The sequence below is a fragment of the Callorhinus ursinus genome, unplaced genomic scaffold (genome assembly GCF_003265705.2).
Source record: "Callorhinus ursinus isolate GAN/ISIS: 27379988/994484 unplaced genomic scaffold, GSC_fseal_2.0 scaffold4, whole genome shotgun sequence".
Taxonomy (NCBI): Eukaryota; Metazoa; Chordata; class Mammalia; order Carnivora; family Otariidae; genus Callorhinus; species Callorhinus ursinus.
The window spans coordinates 153,685,597-153,707,901 of NW_027397066.1; the positions used below are offsets into that span (position 1 = coordinate 153,685,597).

Consider the following 22,305-nt stretch of genomic DNA (forward strand, 5'->3'; position numbering starts at 1 on the left):
GGCTCAGGGGCAGGTAAAGGATCCAGTTTTGTTTAAGTCCCACAGCATGAATTTAAAGCAGGATATAAGTTCAGATTGTTTAAAAACTTTTCCTCAATTTGGTTTCACATGGAAAAAAATATGCAGAATGACCCAGGGGTAAATTCTAAGTCGGTGCTTGTTGCTAGTTTTCAGTGGCATCTCAGAAAACTTGAAAAATGTTTAACACCTTGTGTGTATTTTCAGTATTCAGGGAAGTAGGTTTGTAGAGGGGGAAGAGCAGTGGGCACCCTATCGTGTAGTGTAAGCTCAAAAGAAATTATCGGGGAGGCGATTTCTAGACAGTTTACCCCATAGCTGCTGAAATGTTTCTATCTCTGTTTTAGGGTAGGGAATGCAAAGAGTCCTTCAGAGTGCATGAATTCCCTTCCTCCTATCTCTGCACTTACAGTTAGCTGCACCGGGGTACCCCAGGGAATCCATTTGGCACCCCAAGTTAGCATTCTTGCAGGCCTGGAGAGACAGAGCTCCTGGACCTTTTATATGCAAATATATTTCTTTATTAACGTAACTGTGTACTTATCTGTTAATTCCTTATACAACTTTAATACCCCAACAACAACACGCTCTAAAAGTAAACTACACTTCTAAGAAAAATTAACCACTCACATACTACTCCTAACAACCATATCGCTGATACAGTGAGGAGTCAAGTTTCTGTGCACATTATTTTACTAAATTCTCAGTACTATTCGGGAGGCATGGCTATGTCCCCTTCGAGAGAGGGGGAGGCTGATGGTAAAGAAGAAGGAAGCTGCCCAAGGTCATCAGCGTTCATAAGGGGCAGAGTCAAGGTTACAAGTCAGGTCTGTCTGGCTTCGAGCCCACTCTCCATCCTTTGCTACATCCTGGGACTACCTTTTATTCTCTCTGGCCTTTGACAGCATGGGCCACTGTCTATTCTGCATCTGCCCGCAAAGCCCTGCTCTGGCCTACTTCCCCCGTTTCCTGGGACTGGGTCACCTGAGCCCGTGGGCTGGACCGAGGTGATATCCACAGCAGCACCCGCACACAGCTGGGCTTGTTCACTCACACACTTGTTCAGTTCACACAATCCTTCCTTCTCTTTATCCTCACATAGCACGGGCAGGACAGACGAGATCCCCAAAGGGTGTGTAGAGATGGTCAAGTGTCTTTCAAGTGTCTCCTCCCCTAAGTTTATGTCTAGTGACTGACAATACACAGGGACACAGAGTTCACTCAGAAAAGTTGTCCCGTGGCAAATGCGGCTTCCGGTCAGGGCTGAAGCAGAGTGGGAGGCGCCAGAGAGTCAGAAATGAGCAACCGGGACGTGGATAGACGAGGGATGGGGGAACCGGATGGAAACTGAACAGGAACAGCAGAGGCAGCAAAGGCCAGAAGCCCGTGGGTCAGACACCTGGGGGCTGGCATGGAGCTGGCCGTGGAAAGAACCAGAGAAAGATTGGCCTCCCTTGCTCCCATCATAAAGAAAAGAAAGAAATGTGGCAGGAAGGAAAACATTTAGGGAGGAGAGCGTTGCTTTATTCTCTTCTTTGGCAAACTGGTATCAAGGTACTGGCGGACGGCCGGGGGAACCAAAGATGAGTCAGGCCTGGCCTCCTCTTGAGGAGCTCACTGTCTAGCAGGTGAGAAAGACACGTAAATACACGATCACAGTGGAGTGTGGTGAGGACTTTCGTAGACGTATGTACAGAGGCAAATTTTGCCTGCTCTTGTGGGAGTCACTTGATGAGGTGTTTTTGACAAAATGGCGTCCAACAGGTGAGTGTGGAAGGCAAAGGTATTCCAGGTAAAGAGAACCATGCATGAAACAGGAGAGCGTTGCCCAATAAACCCAAACAGTTTGGGGTGATGAGGTTTGGGGATGTAAGAAACAAAAAAAATACGGCCAGAGAGGTAGGCAGCGGTGAGCAGTCAGGAGTTTAGGGTTGACCTCTGGGCACTGGGAAGCCAGGATGGGTGTGAGCGGGGAGGGACATGGCCACAGTGGGAGGTGACTGACCGGGGGAGAAGCAGGCTGGAGCTGGGACCAAGGGAACAGGAACCAAGGTCATGAAAACAGAGCCTCAGCCATCCCCGGTGACCCTCAGCTCTGACCAAGGCCAGGCACCCAGTAGGCAGACTCTCCCTCACCCTAGAAAGGTCCATATTCCAAGTCCACGTTTCTCGGCTGCTCTTGTTCCTTCTCTTGGCTGAGCTTGCTCCCCTTCTAGAAAGTCCTCCTAAGAAGATGAGACATGAGCTCTAGAGGAGAAGCACAGGCTGCAGAGTAGCAAGCCTGAGACCCAAGCCCCCTTCTGACCCCACTGGCAAAGTGGCACAGAGGCCAGGCCCTCAGCCTCCCCTGCTGCAATCTCCTCTGTGTTTTTTTTTGTGGGTTTTTTTTTTTTTTTTTACCTCCTGTTCTGTGCAGAGGATGGGATCTGGCCTACCAGACGTTCCGGTTTGCCAAGAGTTTATCTTAAGCCTTCCAAAAACAAATCTACTGATTTTTCCTGCAAGCTTCCTAGTGACCCCTTCCAGGAGAGCTTTAAATTGCTATGTGCAGAAAACAGTTCAGCCCTGATTAATCCGTGCTGCCCTTGGTGTGATGGCTTAAAACAGATTCAAGAGGACCTGGAAAAAACAAAAGACCTGGCTCCTTTAAGAAGCCAGGGGGTGGGGGAGTGGGTGGGGGTGGGGAGCTGCCTGAGAGTCAGGGACAGCTGCCTGTGCTAGGTGTGGAAGCTATTGGTGTCTCCTAAAAGGGAAGAGAGTAAGAGCTGCATGCAGTGTGGGCCTTCCAGTGTGAGGAAAACCTGCCTAGGTGAGGAGGAACAGAGCCCCCGTGGGGGAATAGGTGCTCTCCGGGGGGCAGAGGGGTGCTAAGAGGTCTTTAGCAGGACCGCTAGAGGCTCTGTTCTTACAATAAAGTAAGTTAGAGAAAAGAAAATGTTATTAAGAAAATCATAAGGAAGAGAATAAACACATACACGGAATGGTACTGTATCTAGTGGGAAAAAAATCTGCGTATAAGTGAACCCATGAGATTCAAACCTGTGTTGTTCAAGGGCCAACTGTGCCCCAATTCTGCATACATGCTAAATGAAAGCGGGAGCCAACCGAGGGCCCGTGCCAAGGGCTAGCTGGAACAGAAGCAAGCCCGTGTTTGGAGCTAACGTTAAGAACTTGGGGTGGAGTATGTAAGTGAAACTTGGGAAGGTTTGCTTCTTTTAACTGGCGGCGTGCAGGGCTGTTCCACACTGAGGGCGGAGGTCACCAGTTTGTTCCCTAAGCACCTACCCATTTCACAGTGAGCGAGCAGAGGAGTGTGTCACATGCACCTTCGTTTCTCTCCTAACCCACATTTAGCTGACACTGCTGTCCTCATTCTTCCAAGAGGAGTCTAGAAGCAGCCCCCACAAGGACTGGTATTCCCAATTCCTGACAAACACATGGTGGTTTCTTGGATTGGCCCTGAAGAAAATTCTTTTTTTTTTTTTTCCAAGATTTTATTTATTTGAGAGAGCGAGAGAGAGCATGGGGGCGGGAGTGGTGGGCCGAGACAGAGGGAGAAGCAGACTTGCGGCGGAGCAGGGAGCCCGATGCGGGGCTCGATCCCAGGACGCTGAGATCATGACCTGAGCCGAAGGCAGATGCTTAGCCGACTAAGCCACCCAGGTGCCCCTGAAGAAAACTCTTTTAGTAATATAAACCTCGGGCTGAAGGTGAACAGGGAATTTTCTATAAAAACAACACCTTGGAACCACAGAAGAATTGAAGTTCTGGTCTCTGATGTGGGTTTCATATGAAGAAAGTTTTCAGTTGAGACATAGATTAAAACCAGGCGTGGTTAAACTGTTTATTGACAAAGCAACTCAAGCAAACTTAGGAATTGTTAAGTCCCACCACTCGGCACTCTGTGCTCTGATGTTGGAGGTAAAGCATGCTGAAGGCCCTGCAGATTGAACCCGGGAGGTCCCCGCCGGGGCTTTGTGACATAACTGGATCAGCTGTAGCCACCAGTGCATGAAATGCATGGCTCCGTTTCCCGTCCTGTCCTTGGACAATGGCAAACACCCTTGGGGTGTCCTTGGAACCAGTTATCAAGAGGGACCGACTTCCTTGAGTGCTGGCCTTCCGCCTGTCTCCTAAAGTACGCTGTTGTAGAGTTCTGATGGGAGAAAGAGAAGATGAAAGCGGGAGGCCAAGTCTGGGGACATCCTGGGAGGTCTTGTGGATGCTGTGGTGGCGGGGGGCGGGGGGGGTCTCGGCTGGTTTCCTTGCTGACTCAAATGCTGGGCCAATCCCTTGCCGCAGTGCCTTGGTCCCCCGGCCCCCCCAGTGCGATCCTTGGGGCTTAGGTTGAATTCAACCCTATTTCTTGAGAACCGACCACCGCAGTCACGGAGCTCGTCCGTATTTCCGAATAACTCTCTTAAGCGTGTGTCGTTATCCCATTTAACAGATGGGGAAACTCTGTTGAAAAGTAAAATTACTCGCCCAAGGTCGCAGATCCAGAAAGTAGTGTACGCCTTCAAGAAGTTATAATAGGGGGCTGGGAAGCATCCCAGCCAAGGACTCGCAGACCCTGAACTTGAAGGAGAATGGAACTGAGAGAGGAGACAGGGCAGGGTGGGGACAGTGTGGGTGAGGGCAGAGGGGAAAAGTGCCTTCTTAACAAAGGCCACCTGTCCTGGACAGGGGACCGGGAGGTAAAGATGGCAGGTCCACAAGGATTTTAGAGGGATGCCATATAAACTTCAGAGCCTCCGACAGCTACAGGCGTGATAAAATGAGAGTTCAGTGCTTTGACTTTCCCCTGGCTCAACTGCATTTCTTTCTCTTCCTAAAGGCCTGTTGCCACTCACTGACCCTTCACTGCCCTTTGAGCAGCCCAAGAGCAAAAGCAAGGCAAAGGACTCCACCTCTCCACTGGGCTGCCCAGTAAATTCCCACAAATCCAGCTCTGGGCATTAGCAACATCTTTCCACTGCAATGGGGGGAGCTCCTGGTTGAGGGCTGGGCAGGGAAAGCATTTGATCAGACACATCATATTGAGCCTCTACGAGGAGCTGGGCAGCCAGAGTAAGGCACTGGAGAAACAAAATCAGATAAGACTAACTCCCAGTTTCCAAAAGAAGAGGCAACAGAGCTGGGGAGACCAACATGAAAAACAGTTAAAAAAAAAAAAAAAATCCAGCGTGATAAGTTCAGTGCTAACTTGGGAGGTATTTGTGCTGCTCTTTCTACCCAGCAAAGGCCCAAGCACCCCATGTGAGCCCCAATCAGGGACACAGTGCCGTGGCCCCTAGGGCTGGAGACGGACCCTAGTGTGGCCACTTGATCATGTAACCCTTCCTTCCCTGACTCTCAGCTCCCCCACCTGTAAAATGTGTATAATAAGCACCACCCACTCAAGAGGAAGGCCTCAAAGATCAAAATGAAACCGGGAGAACAGAAGTGCTTTGAAGAGGCACAATGCACCATATTAGGTTAAGAGCAGATTCCCATTGGGAAGTAGCATTTTATAAAACACACCCACAGGCCAGACCACATTTTAAAAGCGATGCCCTCCAGCAGAGCCTGACCAGAAATTCCTTAGTTTGCTTGTGGGATGGCTTCTGTCCTTCCCATACGGACCACATTTCCCACAGATGTCAGGGAAGAGAGAAGTGTCATGTCTAGAGAAGGCTGGAGCCCAGCGTCCCCCACCTTGGGGAGGTGGGGTGGAGAGCCCCCGTGCTGCGGGCTAGCAGGGGCCACGGGGAGTTCTTTCTTCACAAGAGAATGAAAAGTTCAACTTCCTTAATGGGCAGCTGGTCCAAATTATCCCCGGGGCTCTACTCTGCAGCTGCAGAAAATCAGAGCCTATTTTCCCAGCCCCATGTGTTTATTTCTATTCTACACAACCTCCTTTCTTTTACCTTGTTTTGCTTTGGCCTGGAAGACAGGATAAACAAACCGAAGGGAGCTGTGAGGTTTCGGGCTTAGGCTGGGTTTCCCTTCTCTCCTAGTCTTTAGAAGCAAAGTGCTCTGGGCTCAGGGGCCCTTCTGATGCACAGCCGAGCGGGGCTGGGATATTGAGGGATCCGTTCTTTCCTGGAGCCCAGCAGAAGGCTGTGAATCCCATTCATACATCTGATCACTCAGTACAATGGGTTAAGCCCTGCGATGCGCCAGAGTGCCTGCAAGTGAGGACCGACCATGTTTCCGACAGATGGGGACCACAAGGATGCTGAATGGCTTTCGCTTTCACGGAGCTTACCCTGATGAGTACACACAGACCTGAAAGAGGGAATGACGGTATAATATTGCTCACAATATTATGGGGAGTGCGTGTTGGGGCGACAGATCAGGGAAACCCTCCCGGAGGAGGTGATAGCCACATGTCTTACAAGGTCCGACAACTGGTAAGTTGTGTAGCCAGGGCTTGATCCCCAATCGGTCCCTTGATGCAGTGCATCACCACCCCGAAGTGCACTGACATCACCCTCGAACTGCTGAAGGTTGTGCCCCCTGCGGGGCTAGAGTTTGATTCCTCCCAGCAGCCCAGGCCTGAGAACCACCTTAAGACCAAGGCTCCTTCCCTTACTCTTAAAGACAATAATTCCTGGAGACCCCGTGGGACTGTTGGGCAGTAGGTGAAAGGCACTTTTTGTATGAAGCCAGCCGTTATTAAGTATTTGTCTGAAGTATTCAGCCTGACAGTCTGCTCTGCGGTTTGAAAATGAAAGGCCTTTGCTCTTCTCCCTGGCTCTACCTGGTAGCCGCTGTGTGACCCTAGGCAAATTGCTTGACTTCTCTGGGCCCATTTTCTCCTCTGTTAAGTGAGAGCCATAATAACTAAACTCATGGATCTGTCGTGAAGAATCAAGGAGAGAAAGCACGTATGAATCACTTTGCACAGTGTCTGGTGTGTAGTAGTACCTGAGTATACATTAGTTCCCTTCAGTGCCCACCCTTTACTTGAAATCTCCTGGATGGTGTTCGGAGCATGGCTTGGCTGTACTTGGCTTTGGGGCAGTTCTGAGTCACAGGCAGACAAGCTCCGGGGGCAGTAGACAGTTCTAAGGCTAGCCCAGCCCTGGAAACCGGTTATGAGATGGCAGCCACTGGCCATTAAGCTGTCCCCTCAGGCTCGATTAGGGACCCAGCGATGAAGCCACTCCCTTGGTTGTGCTCCCACGAGATGCTGGAGAAGGAGGAAGATATTCTGCCTCTCGCTTCCCAATAACGGCGAAACCTGAAGCATATAGAGTAAAACAAGGTAGGGAATAATTGGATGAAAACTACTGGAGCCCTCCAGGGATGCCAGCACCCTGTAAATGAAACCAGATGCTGGCTTGTAACCTCCTGGAATGGGTTCCCACAGGAGGCAGAATGAGCAGCTCTCAGGCCTGGTTTTCTGTATTTAAAGTGGGATAGGGGGTTCAAGGCTGATATCCAGGGCTCCTTCCAGTTCTGGGGTTCAGGGATTCAGAGCCGGGGGAATCTGGGCTAGACCCAGCCTTCTTGGTCTGGGACCTTGCCTTTCCTACGTATATATTTACAAGGCAGAGAGAGCAAAGAAACATTTATTTTGAGAGGAGAAACCCCACATATTAGATTGGTAAGGTCTGTGCTAGGAGCCCCAGAGTGGCCTCAGCCAGAGCGCTACATTCCTGGACCATTCTGGAGCTGCTTTGCTTAAAGAGTCACATTCAGCTCCCATTAGTGAGCAGAAAGTTGCTGACAGCAAGAGCCAGTCTACTGCTGACGCCCCTGTCCCTCTCCCTTGATTTACTAAGAAGCCAGGAACTGTGCTCTGGGGAGAGCAGAGGAAGTCAGGAGATTAATCCAATTGGAGGGGTGAGCCACCCAGCACCCAAGAAACAAGTAGGTAACCAGGCCTTAGATTGACAGTTAGCATTCCCAGATACTCTCTTTGGGCATTTTTGGTAGCAAGGACCAGAGACTCACTGGGTCACTTCAGGTAATGGGGGCATATAGTAAGGACACTGGGGAAGACTTTGGAAGATCAGGAGTCATAATACAAACAGGACTTGCAGAGCCTAGGATGCAAAGGTCATCCAGAATCCAAGGCAGTTCTGGGGGCCACAGCAGTCGGGCTTCCATCTAGTGTCTCATCTCCAACGTGGCTTATGAATTTCACTGTCCCTGCCTCTTTTTGGGGCTGCTTCTGCTCAGTTATCTCCATATTCCCCCAACTCACATTCCTAAGGGAATCTGGGTGGTCCTGCTAATCGTCATCATAGTGGTTCGAGCTCTTGAGCCAGACCAATCATTCATGGCATTACCCATGTGTAAGGAAGTGCTCACAGGCTGGGAGCATGGTATACACGTTGATCTTGTCTAATTGCAGTCTTATCACATCTGATGTCAGAGATAAACAAAGCTGGATGCTAGTTAAAGTGGTCGGGACGGATCTTAAATTAGTAACATACTCTTGCAATAGGGAAAAGAGGCCCAAGTGAACCGAATTCAACTTCCATTGGTACAGAGGTGACTGGGTGTTTTAAAGGGAGAATGAGGGGGCGCCTGGGTGGCTCAGATGGTTAAGCGTCTGCCTTCGGCTCAGGTCATGATCCCAGGGTCCTGGGATCGAGTCCCGCATCTGGCTCCCTGCTCCTTGGGAGCCTGCTTCTCTCTCTCTCTCCCTCTGTCTCTCATGAATAAATAAATAAAATATTTAAAAAAAAAATAAAGGGAGAATGAAGGAAGTGGGAGGGCAGGGAGTGGGGATTCAGTAGAGTCAGAAAAGTGAAAAATGACAAAAAGCGGGAAGGGCGGGTTGGTCTCTAGGAAACCCATCTGGGTTTGCTAACTGGTTCTTATCCAAGTTAGGCTCCCTCCCTCCCACGGAGGCTGGGAGACGGGGCCCTATCTTCAGGTGTTGGCTGAAACAAACAGTAAATTCTTTTGGCAGCCTTGAGTTTTCTCAGGCAGGCACGTTATAGGAGGCTAGGGTCATTCCAGGGATGTGGCCTTGAGCTGTTAGAAATTATGTTCTGTTTTATTCAAGACTTTATGGGTCAAAGTTGAGGCCTCCTTGAAAGGGCTCAGGAGCCTGCCTAGGGTTTGGTCAAGCAGAGAATCTTTGTCACCGATCCCTTCAACAACCCTGGGAAGTGAGTATGACAGGTGAAGAAATGAAGAAAAATATCTCAGTGCCTCTAGACTTAAGAACACTGGCACTATGGCTTGGCCAGCCCCCACCAGTCCCCCCCCCCCGCTCCTCACCATGCCCACCTCCTGCCTTGGACCTCTTCTTGTGGTGCTTGGTGGGGATGGCCTGGAATCGCCTCGTAGCATTTTTGTGCCCCGAGGAGAAGCATGGTTATATACCTCTCTGTCCCCAGAACAGGGTCAATACTTGTTTAGAGATCAAGCAACAGTAGGGAGTCTAGAATGAATTACAGAAAGACAGCCCAAGTAGATGCAACCCAGGGTCAGGGCCCCTAGTCACTGTGTGCACGGGGAGCGCATGGCCTCTATCCTGGGGTAACACCATTCCTGCCTGAGCTGGTGGGATCAGTGGATGGGTACTGTGCCCATTCTGAATAGTCAGGCACTGAAGGTTAAGACTAGAACCTGAGATACAGGAAAGATCCAGAGAGATACAGGAAACATGAGGCGTTCAGCTGGAGAGTCCGATCATACCCGCTAGCAAAGTCATGCCTCCATCCACCCACCTGCCCTCCATCCCATCCGACACTGAATCAGCATCTTCAGCCAACCAGGCATGATACTAAGTATCGAGGGACCATGAACAAACAAAACACCATTTCTCTGCCCAAGGGAACATGGGATATTTTTCTGCAACTCTCAGGGATCGCGAGCTTTGCTTCAACTCTCTCAAGCGGTGCCCCAGTCTGGGGAGTGCCAGCCTGCTGCCATCTTGGCCCCAACTGGTTTAACCTCAGACCAGCTTAACTCTGTGTTGTGGGGCTTAGGCAGCACTGAAAGTGGCCCACGTTGGAACGAGCAGTGGTCTAGAAAGAAAGGGCTCTGGTGTCCCAGTGACTGCTGGTTCCTTCCTATCTGGGAACGTCAGTTCCCTCATCTGTAGATGAGAGTTTGGACTCAGGGGCGGTCCCTGCCAGCTCTGACATTCTGTGTTCTTATCCATTGTATGCCGTCAGTTCATTAGACAGCTCTGAGGGCAACGACGACACTTATTCATCCTTAGCCCCTAGTACAATTCTAGAATGTGGTAGGATCCCAGAAGTGCATCTGGATGGATAAGTAAATGAATCATTGAAAAGAAAAATACATACATTGATGAAGATACGTATAAAGAATTAGTAAAGATAATGCACCTTCAGCACCCCAAATCTGTGCACAGAAAGTAGAATCACCCTGGGCTTCCATAAATATTAGCCCTGCTCTCAAAAGCTAAGGCTGGTTTATCTTTCCCTGCCCAGAAGCAGAGACACGTTCATTTTCAAATACAAACTCGGGAATAGACGTGCTTCACAAGGGCATCCCTGCATTCTTGGGCCCTCCATAAGACTTAGGAGAAGCCAAACTGTTCCTACGAATTGGGGGTAGAAGCATTACAGTTCAAGGGTTAAAGTAATTCATTATGTTTACTGTGACTGCTCCATCAAAAGGGATCTTGCGTCAAAGTCATGAGGCAGAATCAGTGGACCCTGCCCAGAGAGCTCATAAAGAAGGGGGGGTGGGGATCTTATGAAAAATGAAGCAAGAAAGGTGTAGATGGAGAATTGGCTCAAGGGTGAAGTCTCAAGGTCCGGTCCCAGCTTTTCCACTTACTCCTCACTGTGGGATGACCATGGGCAAGATCTGCCTCCTCTCCGAGCCCCTGTATCCTCAAGTGTCACATGAACAGTTTGCACTGTGTGATCTCCGAGTCCCTGGCAGCTGGCAAATTCTAGGCTTCTCCATCATTTGAGACAGTGTGACTATAAGTAGCTCTATGCAGTAAGTAATGGTGATGTCTGTAGCCCCCTACTAAGCTTGAGGAAGTCATTACTAGAAATAACCCCAGAAAATGTAAAAGTTCCTAGTCCAGGCACCATGCTTTGATCTTCTCTACACTCTGACCCCATCTGTGCCTCACCTCCCCCTGCCTTTACTGAGGGGCCAGGCCAGGACTGGAGTGGGTCTGGGGTCCTCCTGCAGGAGGGTGGATGAGGGCCTCATGGTCGGTCCCAGCAGTGGCCTGGGTAATGGGCAGGGTCCGAAGAGCTGGGCAGGGAATGAGGAGGTTGGTTCTTTGGTCTGGTGCTGCAGCTAGGCAGAAAGCTCCAAGCAGAGATTAGAACCACTGATGCTCTGGAAGATTTGCTGGAGAAATGCTTGAGCCTTTTGATCTGGGAGAGGGTAAGGAGGCCGCCCAGTTGGAGAGGGCTGGTCTTCTGCCCCGGTTCTCATTTATCAGCTTCCTCCCCTAGGGTTACACAGCCAGACAAAGAAGTGGCTACTTCCAATGTGAGCTTTTTTGAAAGGACTCTTCTCTGTCTGCTTCTCTGTGTAAAAGGGGAGCACCTCTGATCCCAAATCTGGGCAGCAGAGCCAAAAGACACAGAGGCCTGATCCTGTAAACATACGGATGTCATTGCTATGGGGGAGTACTAGGAAAAGCTCTGCCCAAGATTTACTGGGCCAGGGATTCAAGTCAGAAAACTCTCCAGGTTGTCCTCCAGGTTTTTGGTGAGGAACAGTTCCTTGGTGTTTCCCTTAACCTCGGACCTTCCAGAGAGTGCTCCTTGTGCAGAGCTGGGTGGGGGCCCGCCTTGTGGTCATTACTGCCCTCTCCACTTGCAAGCGAGGTAGAGTCCAGTCTGCAGAGTAGAGACCCCAGAACAAGAGAATGAGTTTGATATTCTCTTGACTCAGAGGGTTCCCTTTAAAATGAGTCAAAATCAGATATCCACATAGGGCTTGGTGGGGGGCGGGCTTTCCAACAGGGTTGCCGATTTTCATTTTGCTCAGGAAGAATTCTCCAGGCCCCAGTGAGGTGGGATGCAAAGAAAGAGGTAAACGGTGGGGGGATGGCACCTGGGTGGCTCAGTCAGCTTAAGCGTCTGCCTTCAGCTCAGGTCTTGATCCCTCGGTCCTGGGATGGAGCCCCGTGTCAGGCTCCCTGCTCAGTGGGGAATGGGCTTCTCCCTCTCCATCTGGCCCTCCCCTGCTCATGCTCTCTGTCTCAAATAAATAAATAAAATCTTTAAAAAAAAAGAAAAGAAAGAGGTCAGGGGGCCTGTCAGACAATGCAAAAGCAGCTATTAAGGGAAGTTACATGCAATTACAAAAGCCTGAGGTCCCCATGAGCACTCTTGCCCTTTGCCCTCCAACCGGGCCAGTGCTCTTTCTCTTGCCCTGGGTGTGCCTGAGTTTTGTGCAGTCCAAAATCTCTCCCTGCCATTTTCCTTGCCTTCATGTGCAGAGAGGTATCTCCTTGACCTCAAGTGGCCCCACACACTCTCAGGGACCACTCTCGGCAGGTGTCTGAGGAAGACGCTCCCCGGACTTGCAAGAAGCGTCCTGGGGTGGGGGGTGGTCACAAACTAGGCTGAAACCGCCTCTCAGGCACCGCATCGGGTTATGTGGGGGCTGACACATCTGTGGGGTGAGAGCATTTCCGAGTGGTGACTGGCAGCTTGGTGGGAAAGCTTTGCCCTGGGGCAGAAGCTGCTGGGAAAAAGCAGAGTTTAAACCCTCTGCCCACAGAAACCCCAACCTTTTACCGAGTGGTGATATCCCTCCCAGGCTGGGGGGGGAGGGGCACCGTTGCAGTCATTTGGTGATTATCCACATGCGTTGCAGGAAGTGGCATCATTGCTCAGACCTGTGGCAAATGCCTGCCTGTGACCTCCCCTGCCACTCCTCAGGAGGCCAGACATGCTGTGCACGGAACAGCTCTTGGGCCTGTCCAAGGCCCTGCCGTGGGGCAGTTTGCATCCTAGTCAGATCAAATCTCAGCCTATGGTTTTCCCGAGGGAATGATCCACAGAGTTGAGCTTTTATTATGGGAAAGAAAAGGTTGCAAAACCCAGCCTGAGTGGCAAGTTCTATAAGATAGAACTAGGAGAGAATGTGTCATGTTTCAGTGAGTCCAGGGGAGGTCATGAGGATTTCAGAATCATTTTAATTCTTTTGGGGCGTGCGGCATCCCATGAGCAGGCGACTGTGTTCAGCCTCCATTGTGAGGAGAAACCCCAAATCTGGAGGATCTGGGAACAAGTTACAAGGGACAGGTTCCAGTGCTCAAGGAGTCAACCTAGGGTCTGGGGGTCGGGGCAGTCCTGAGGGCCACAACTTTGCTTGGTTTATGGAGATCGTGGGACATAAACCAGAGAGACATCCTTGAAATTGATTCTGTGAGTCTCATAATTATGGTTACCATATGTGTCCAATTTTTTGAAGTTGTCCTGTTTTCACATGTTCTTTGCCACTTCCATATACATCAAAGCCTCCTGGGAATTCCAATATTTCAGCAACCAGATGACATTTTCCAGATTTCTTCCAGTGCTCACCATATCATATGACAGACCACAACCCTATTTTCTCATTTGGAATGTATGGTCATTGTACCAATAGCCTAGCCCTGGGGTCCAGAACCCAGGACCGTCCCACCAGAAGAAGCCATCAGTGAATGAGTGAGTAGAAGGGGCTCTGATGTCATAAAGTGGGTGTTGGAGCTGTGGGATGCCCTGATGGCTAATTCTCTGGGTTCATACGAAAGCCCTAGGCTCTGAGGAGCTATGTCCCATAGCCAGGACCTGCCCACCTGGGTCTGTATTATCTGAGTTCATTCATTCACACATGCCTTCATTTTGCACAGCTTGGGCAGCTTGATGTACAAGCACTGTATCAGGCCATGTGATCTGTCCTCGGAATGCTCTCGGTGTCCTAAGAAGACGGACAGGCAATTATTAGATGAAGTAATAAGTACGTCCAAAGAAGAGGCCCTGGTCAGGTGTGGGGGATGTGGGGAGGCTTTTAGGGAGATGGGACATGTAAGCTGAGATTTAAAGGACAAGAAAAGCTTAGGCGGGAGCACAGAGAGGGGTTTTATAGAGATGGGGGAGTTCATGTCCTCCTCTGGCTCATTCAGGTCTCTACTCAAGAACTTCCTTCTTCCCTCCCATCCAAGATGGTTCCTCCCTTCACTCTCTATTCCCTTCCTTGTCTCTCTCTCTTTCTCCAAGATGGCACCTTTCCTCACCCTCCGTTTCCTTCCTTGTCTCTCTGTCTCTAAGATAGCACCTTCCCTCGTTCTTCACTCCCTTCCCTGTCTCTCTCCAAGAAGGCATATCCCCTCCTTCTCCATTCCCTTCCTTGTGTCCCTGTCCAAGATGGCGCCTTCCCTCACTCTTCATTCACTTTCTTATCTCCTCACCTAAGATGGCACATCCCCTTGCTCTCCATTTCCTTCCTTGTCTCCTCACCTAAGATGGCACCTCCTCTCATTCTCTGTCCCCTTTCATTTTTTTTTTTTTAATTTTATCTATTTATTTGACAGAGAGAGACCCAGCGAGAGAGGGAACACAAGCAGGGGGAGTGGGAGAGGGAGAAGCAGGCTTCCCGCAAAGCCCGATGCAGGGCTCGATCCCAGGACCCTGGGATCATGACCTGAGCCGAAGGCAGACGCTTAACAGCTGAGCCACCCAGGTGCCCCTCTCTGTCCCCTCTCTGTGCTTCTGTTCCTGTCTATGCACTCATCACTACCTGGCCATAGTTACTTTTTTCCCCCTAGTACTGCTAGTCTCTCCACTAAAATACCAGTCCCTGAGGGCAGAGACTTTGTTCATGGATATATCCATAGCTCCTAGAACAGGACCAGGCCTTTAAGAGATGATCAGTCACTTATTTTGCTAAACTAAGACATGAATGACGTGAGTTCAGGCTGGCCCGAGCAGGGGGGGTATGGGGGAATCTCGGAATGTCAGCCTTGGCTTCCTGGGTCACAGTGGGCCTCTTCCTATTATTTTGACCTGACACCCTGACGTCTGCCTGGCCTGCTCTGGGACCCACAACATTCTCCTGTCTCTTCTCTCTTCTACTTACGACCCCACACCGAGGCTTCTGTTGGAGGCTGGCCTGGTGTGGCCCACGGCCACTGTGACAGGCTGCTGACAGAGGCGAGGCAGCTCTGTGAGAAATCAGGGCTGACATCTCAGCTTCGGCCAACCCACCAGGGCAAGCCCCCAGCCAGGGGCCAGGCCTCATATGCGGCTGCTGGCTCCAGGTTAGCTTGTCATTACTGCTCCCTGGGGAGTTTCTCTGTCTCAGACCCGGTCTCTGCCTTCTAGCTTCTCTCCATGTTTTCCTTCTCCAGGATTCCTGTGTTCTCTTGCTCATCCTCAGCCTTGACAGCCTGGTATGAGCTCGTGTTTGCAGCAAATCCATATGGGAAGAACGGTCAGGGATGAAGGATGTGTAGAAAATGCCATTCAACATTTCAAGAAGCCTTTCAGAGTCATCCATCTGTGATCTTTCAGCGCCTTGAGTGGTTTTCTGGTGACTTCTTTGGTTCCCCAGTACAGAATATTCTGGGGTTTCCCCAGCCCAGGCAGCACATGACGGACATGTGGCCAATTCTAACTCCTCTCCTTTCTCATGTGGTACAGATGTGGGGTTTATCAATCCTACCATTTCCTGCAGGGGCCTGTGAAGGTCACAGTCATTGGAAGGGGGGAATCCCCCAGCCCACTTGGCCAAAAAAAGAAGAAAAAAATGGTCTGAGAGTGCAGTACTTACTGGGCACGGAGCTTGATCGGATTTGCTGTTTTCTCTGGCAGTTCACATAAGGGTCTTTTCTGCATCATGTCACGCACGTGTCACCGTGTCACAGTACAATGGCTTCACCACCACCCTACATGCCCCAGGTGGTTTCTGGCTGCAAAAAGAAAAACAAAAAGAGACACCTTTGACCTCTTCCACCTCTTCCCTGGCCTTGGAATCACTGAACACTGGAGCTGGAAAAAAACCTTACAGATCATCCACTCCCATCACTCCCAAATGCCTGTCCACATACATGTAGTACCTTGAAATCATGGGGGACACGTGTAAAAATGACAGATCTCTGACTCCCACCACCAAGACTCTGATCCAGTAGGTCCAAGTGGGCCCAGGAATCTGCATTTTACAGGCATTCCTAATGATTTTTTTTAAAGATTTTATTTATTTATTTGAGAGAGAGAGAATGAGAGATAGAGAGCACGAGAGGGAAGAGGGTCAGAGGGAGAAGCAGAACCCCCCCCGCCAAGCAGGAAGCCCGATGCGGGACTCGATCCCGGGACTCCAGGGTCATGACCTGAGCCGGAGGCAGTCGCTTAACCAACTGAACCACCCAGGCGCCCCAGGCATTCCTAATGATTTTGATGTGTGACCAGATTTAAGACCCAATGACCACTCCAATATCTTGTCAAGTGAGGAAGTTCTGGTCTCCGAGGGAAGAAGATCGCTACCCCACTCCTGGATGGTGAAAGGACCTTAGAAGACACATGAGGGGACCCGAGCTCCCACTCCTCCCTTGACACTAACAGTGTGTATGGCCCGACACCGTGACTTCCCAGCCAGATGCTGGCATTGAGATGATCTTAAGGGTTGTTTCAGCTGCTCCAGTGTTCTTTGAGTCCCCAAAATATCCCCTTGGAGAAATAAGGCAATGCTTTGTACTGCAAAAGAATGAATCTTCATTCATCTGCGCAGCACATTTACTGTTCATTTCCTAGAACCAGGCTCTGTGCTAAATAGAGTTTATAGATGAATGTGAGAGAGTTTCAGCCACGAGAGAAGGAGGAGGAGGAGCCTAGGATTTGCTGAGGGTCTACAGTGTGCCAGGCACCATGCTCGGAGACTTATACACATGATTTCATTTATTTTTAAAAGATTTTTTTTATTTATTTGAGAGAGAGAGAGCATGAGAGAGGGGAGGGTCAGAGGGAGAAGCAGACTCCCCGCCGAGCAGGGAGCCCGATGCGGGACTCGATCCTGGCACTCCAGGATCATGACCTGAGCCGAAGGCAGTCGCTTAATGACTGAGCCACCTAGGTACCCTAAAGATTTTATTTATGTATTTATTTTAAGAGAGAGAGAGGGGAGGTGGGTGGGGGGATGGGGTAACTGGGTGATGGGCATTAAGGAAGGCACGTGATGTAATGAGCACTGAGTGTTATATGCAACTGATGAATCAGTGAACTCTACCTCTGGAGCTCATAATACACTCTATGTTAATTAATTGAATTTAAATAAAATAAAATTGAAAAAAAAATAGAGAGAGCATGAGCGGGAGGAGGAGCAGAGGGAGAGGGACAAGCAAACTTTGTGCTGAGCAGAGAGCCCTACATGGGGCTCAATCCCATGACCCTGAGATCACGACCTGAGCCGAAATCAAGAGTCCGATGCTCAACTGACTGAGCCACCCAGGCGCCCCCACATGATTTCATTTGGTCTGCACAATAGCCCTACATGTTGCCCCCATGTCACAATTGGGGACATACCCTTAGAGAGGCTGTGAGTCTTTCATAAGATCATTCAGGTAGAAAGAAGAGTCTTCTATGTGCCAGGTACTGTTCTAAGCTCTTCATGGATTGCCACATCTCACTGATTCTGTGACACACAACTTCACATCTCTGAAATCTGGAAGCATCTCGCAATTGACATAATTTGCCACTGTCACTGGCAGAACTTTTTCCTTCTTAGTAGCACATATGATAGTGATGTGCCTTACAAAAAGTGGCATCTGAGATTTGATGAGCTACTGTCTCCCACTTACAGTGAGTGGGAGAGACAGAATTCACACCCAGGCCTGTCTGGCTGCACACTTTCATGCTCACAGCCCAGTGGGAAAGTAGGCACGAACGCTGGAACGCAGGGCTGAGACATTTCATGGGGACCTCCCCAGCTACTGTGTTGCACAGCAAGGCCACCTGCTAGGAGAGTCTGGATCCTTCCTTGGTTTTCTCCGTTCCCCCTCCTCCCTGGCAGGCATGACTGCTGGTCACCAGGTCCCAAAAGGTGGAGAAATATCCCGCAATCACACTCCTTTGGGATTTACCCAAATGAGTTAAAAACTGAGTTGGATGCTTAACCGACGGAGCCACTCGGGTGACCCCCAAAATGAAGTATATTAAAAGAAAAAAAAAAAGGTAGAGAGAAGCAGACTGATCAAGGGCAGGGGTGAGACCCCAGGGTTTCTGCAGGTCATGGTCTGGGTCCCCTGTGCCCCATGCGGGGGTGGGGGGGGCAGGTCCCCCGTGAGCGGTGGGGTGCCGGGCGTGCCAAGAGCTCAGCGGTGTCTGCGGGCTGCTCCCAGCAGGTGGCATGGAGGCCGTGATGATCCGGCTGGTGAATGGCTCGGGGCCGCACGAAGGTCGCGTGGAGGTGTACCACGAGCGGCGCTGGGGCACCGTGTGTGACGACGGCTGGGACAAGAAGGACGGCGACGTGGTGTGCCGCATGCTGGGCTTCCGCGGCGTGGAGGAGGTGTACCGGACAGCGCGGTTTGGGCAAGGTAAGCCCTCTGGGGGAGAGGGCCCAGGAATGCTCGTCGGGTCTCCTCCCCAGAGCATGAGTCTCTGCCCCAGCAGTCCCGCCAAGGGTCACCTGGCCTCTGCCCCCCACATTCCTGCAACGGGAGGCTTGCTGTCCCCCACGCAAGCCGGCATGTCTTCACACAGTTCTGGTTATTAGAACATTCTTCTTTTCCTTGGATTGAACTCCTTTTATTTCTGGTCTCCTGTCGGATTCCCCTGTGGGCTCTCGTTCTCAGCCCTGCGTCTCCCTTGCACTTAGCTCTGTTGCATTTTTGTGATGGAGCACAGAGAGGGCCAAATGCTTATATAGCGCCCGTTGTGTGCCAGGTTCGGTTCTAAACATGTTACAGATATTCACTCATTTAACCCTTACAACACTAGGAAGTAGGTAGAGCTATCATCCCTACTTTCCAAATGAGGAAACCGAGGCAGAGAGGTTGAATGACCTGCCCCAGGTCACACAGCTAGCAAATGGCAGGTGGCTTAGGAGGCCAGGCTTTCATCCATTCTGCAGGCTGTCCCTGACCCTCTCTGAGGCTTTTCTTCTTCCGGTGGATATCTCCAATAACTCCATCTCGTCCTCACGTGGCAGGATTTTGAAAGCCTTCACCATTTTGGTTGCTTTCCTTTCAACATGCTCAAGCGCGCCTCCCGTCCTGCAGATGGCACAAGGCGCTGTGAGGGAGGGGTGCAGACCTCCTCTGGGCAGATGCCCAGCTCCAGTCCCCATCCATGGCACTGTGTCTGTCCCTCAGGCTAGCACTCTGCGTTAGTCTGCTCGGCCGCTGTAACAAATAGCACAGACCTGTGGAGCTGAAGCAACAGAATTTTGTTTTCTCACAGTTCTGGAGGCTGGAGGGTCCACAATCAAGGTGTCAGCGGGTTTGGTTTCTCCCGAGGCCTCTGTCCTCGGCTCGTGCGTGGCTGTCTTCTTCTTATGTCTTTACAAGGTCTTCGCTTTGTGTGTGTCCCAATCTTTTCTTATAAGGACACAGTCACCTTGGATTAGGGCCCTCCCCAATGGCCTCATTTTACCTTAATCACCTCTTTTAAGGGGCCTGTCTCCAAACAGTGACGTTTCGAGGTGTCAGGGCTTAGGACTTCAACACAGTTGGGGGAACACAATCCAGCACAGAGCACTCTCTACACCGTGCCATGCTTGCTGTGACCGCCACCCAAGCGACACACAAAATGGGATCACTTGTTTACACACCTACTGACATGTGCTAAACATCCATGGCACCACATACACTTTCACACTCAAATACAAAATTCACGTTCACACATGCTTTCTCCTCCGTCAGACCTTGAGCTTGAAGAAACCTGCGTTGACTCACAAGTACAGCAACAGTCCCACATGCACCAACGCAGGACTCCCCACACCCGTAGGAGAGCGTGCTGACCGGTGGCTTTGTGATCTTGTTGCTTCTTCCCTGTGGGTCTTGGCGTCCCTGTCTGTAACTTAAAAGGGCTTGCAGACTCTGTGATGTGCCTTCCAGCTTGAGTCCCCTGGGATTTGGAATGCTCCTGTCGAGGACCCAAGTCCTGACAGGTGTGGGGAGGAATTTGGACCGATCCACTCACACTCGGTTGCCAGGTCCCCGTTGTGACCTGCGGAGGAAGAGCTGGCCCAGCTGGGGGCGCTCCTTGTGTCATGGAGTGGAGCCAGGCATGGTCGCTGTCCTGCCCGACACCCTGGCTGCCCGACCAACCGTGCTGGAAGGCTAAAGGGACTCAGGGCATGGCGTGGGGGAAGGGGGGGTGGCGGGAGGGTTTGACGCATCTGCTCCAGAGAGAGAAACGGAGCCATGTCACATCCAGGCTGGCCGTGGCACCCTCCACTGCTCAGTCACCCTTCGCCTCATCTCCACCAGGGGCTGGGGCAACTCTGATTCAGAATCTCAGCCCTTAGACCCCCCGGCACTGTTATAGACTGTGTCTCCCCCGAATTCATATATTGCAATCCTAACCCCCAACGTGACGCGATGAGGAGGGGGATCTCTGGGAGGCGATCAGGTCATGACATGATGGGACCCGCGCTCTTATAAAAGGGACCCTGAAGAGTTCCCTCGTCCTCTTTCCCTGAGGATACACAGAGAAGGATGCGGTCTCCCACCCAAAAGAGAGCCCTCCTCAGAACCCAGCCATGCTGGCACCCTGATCTCGGACTCCCAGCCTCCAGAGCTGTGAGACATAAAGGTCTGTTGTTTGGAAGCCACTCAGTCAATGGTACTTTGTTACAGTCAGCTGAGCAGGAGGAGACGATCCCAGTCCCAGGGGCTGAAGGTGACTGGTGAAATCTGTCGTGACCACAGGCAGAGAGCAACTGCCTGGCCCCGCCCGTCCTGGCCTCTCCAGCGAAGGCCAAGGCCAGGGGGGCGTGGGGGGAGTTCAGAGAGTCCAGCCCCTGCGAGGGCAGCCCGCCCGGAGAGAGCGCTTTCCTCCCACTTAAAGCTTCAGGCCAGATTTCAGCCTGTTTTCTTCAAGGAAAAACGCCATTTCTGTCTGCATGAGGAACAGGGACTGTGGAAACAGTCCTTGCTTTTCCATTCTTGCCATCAGGGAAGACGCCTTCCTAGGGAGTGGAAGTAAAACCTGTGGGGACGAAAAATATCAGAAACTCCTTTAGAGAAGCCGAAAACAAGTCGTTTGAATATCATGGGCAGTGTTCGTCCCCAACGGAGACTCCATGGCCTCTTTAATTCCCCCTTGATTTTTGTAGCATGTGACAAGTGAGGAAGCTCTGAAATCGCCACTTTTTTCCCCCAAAGATTTATTTATTTATTGGGGGGGGAGGGGCAGAGGGAGAGAGAGAGAAAGAGAGAGAGAGAAAAATCCCAAGCAGTTTCCCCTCTGAGCAAGCAGCCCGAGGCAGGGCTCGATCTCACAGCCCTGAGATTAGGACCTGAGCCAAAACCAAGAGTCTGTTGCTCACCTGACTGAGCCGCCCAGGTGCCCCTGAAATCATCACTTTAAACCAGTCAGCGCAAAACCGGACTCCCTTCCCCGTACATATCACATCTGCACTGTCATTTCCCCGTCCCCGTCCCCATCTAGTCTCTTATGTGATATTCGAGACCTCGACAGGTAGGCCAGCCAGGTGTTATGAAGGGGCTCACAGCGGGTAAGAAAAGGGGCTGGCCCAGCTGAGGCTTTTCTGAGCCCTTGTTCCGAAGCCAGCCTGCTCTGCCTGCTTCCTCAGCAGCCTCTAGGCACCTCCCATCTCCCGTCGGTGGGCACTAGGCTCGGTGCTGGGACACAGGGTTGAGTAACCCTCGCCTCCAGCCTCAACAGGTTCAGTGTAAAGGGAAAGGCAGGTGTGTTTACTGATTCTTATGCCATGGTCGCCATGGGGGCGGGGGGTGGGAGGGGATGTGGCCTCTCACGGCGGCGGTAGGGCTGTGCCTCAGATGGGGACACCCCTCTGACCACAGCCCTCTTCCCCACTAGGGCCCGACTCCTGATCCCGGTCTGCCCATCCCCAGGCTCAGTCTCCCAAGCCCTGGCCCCTCCCTCCATGGCTTGGCCTCTCTCTGTGCCCTCTGGATGTGCTTCCTGCCCTGCCTGCCAGGACTGCTGGCCCGTCCCCCAGCCCCCTCTCTCCCTCTCGCCATCCCTTCATCTGGCCCGTCCCTGAGTCCCACAGATTTCACCAGTGTCTACTCTCTGGTGTCCCTTGATTCCGTCCCTTCCTCTTTGTCCTCACTGCTCTTGCCCTAGGAGCCCAAGCAGGGTAGAGCGGTGGTTAGGAGCTCAGGCTGTGGGTCCAACCCAAGTTAGAATCTCAAATCTG

At 51.3% G+C, this 22,305-nt stretch overlaps 1 protein-coding gene across 3 annotated transcripts in view; it reads left to right on the plus strand.

Annotated features, from left to right (window-relative positions):
• The window catches only part of SCARA5 (scavenger receptor class A member 5), a 150,623-nt gene that overhangs the window by 90,163 nt on the left and 38,155 nt on the right, over nt 1–22,305 (plus strand). For 2 of the 3 annotated variants that reach the window (XM_073892548.1, XM_073892547.1), the window contains exon 8: nt 18,293–18,490. In XM_073892548.1, the coding sequence (XP_073748649.1) occupies nt 18,293–18,490 (198 nt within the window). The remainder of the gene's footprint in view (nt 1–18,292; nt 18,491–22,305) is intronic. The other variant, XM_025874025.2, reaches the window with a different exon arrangement.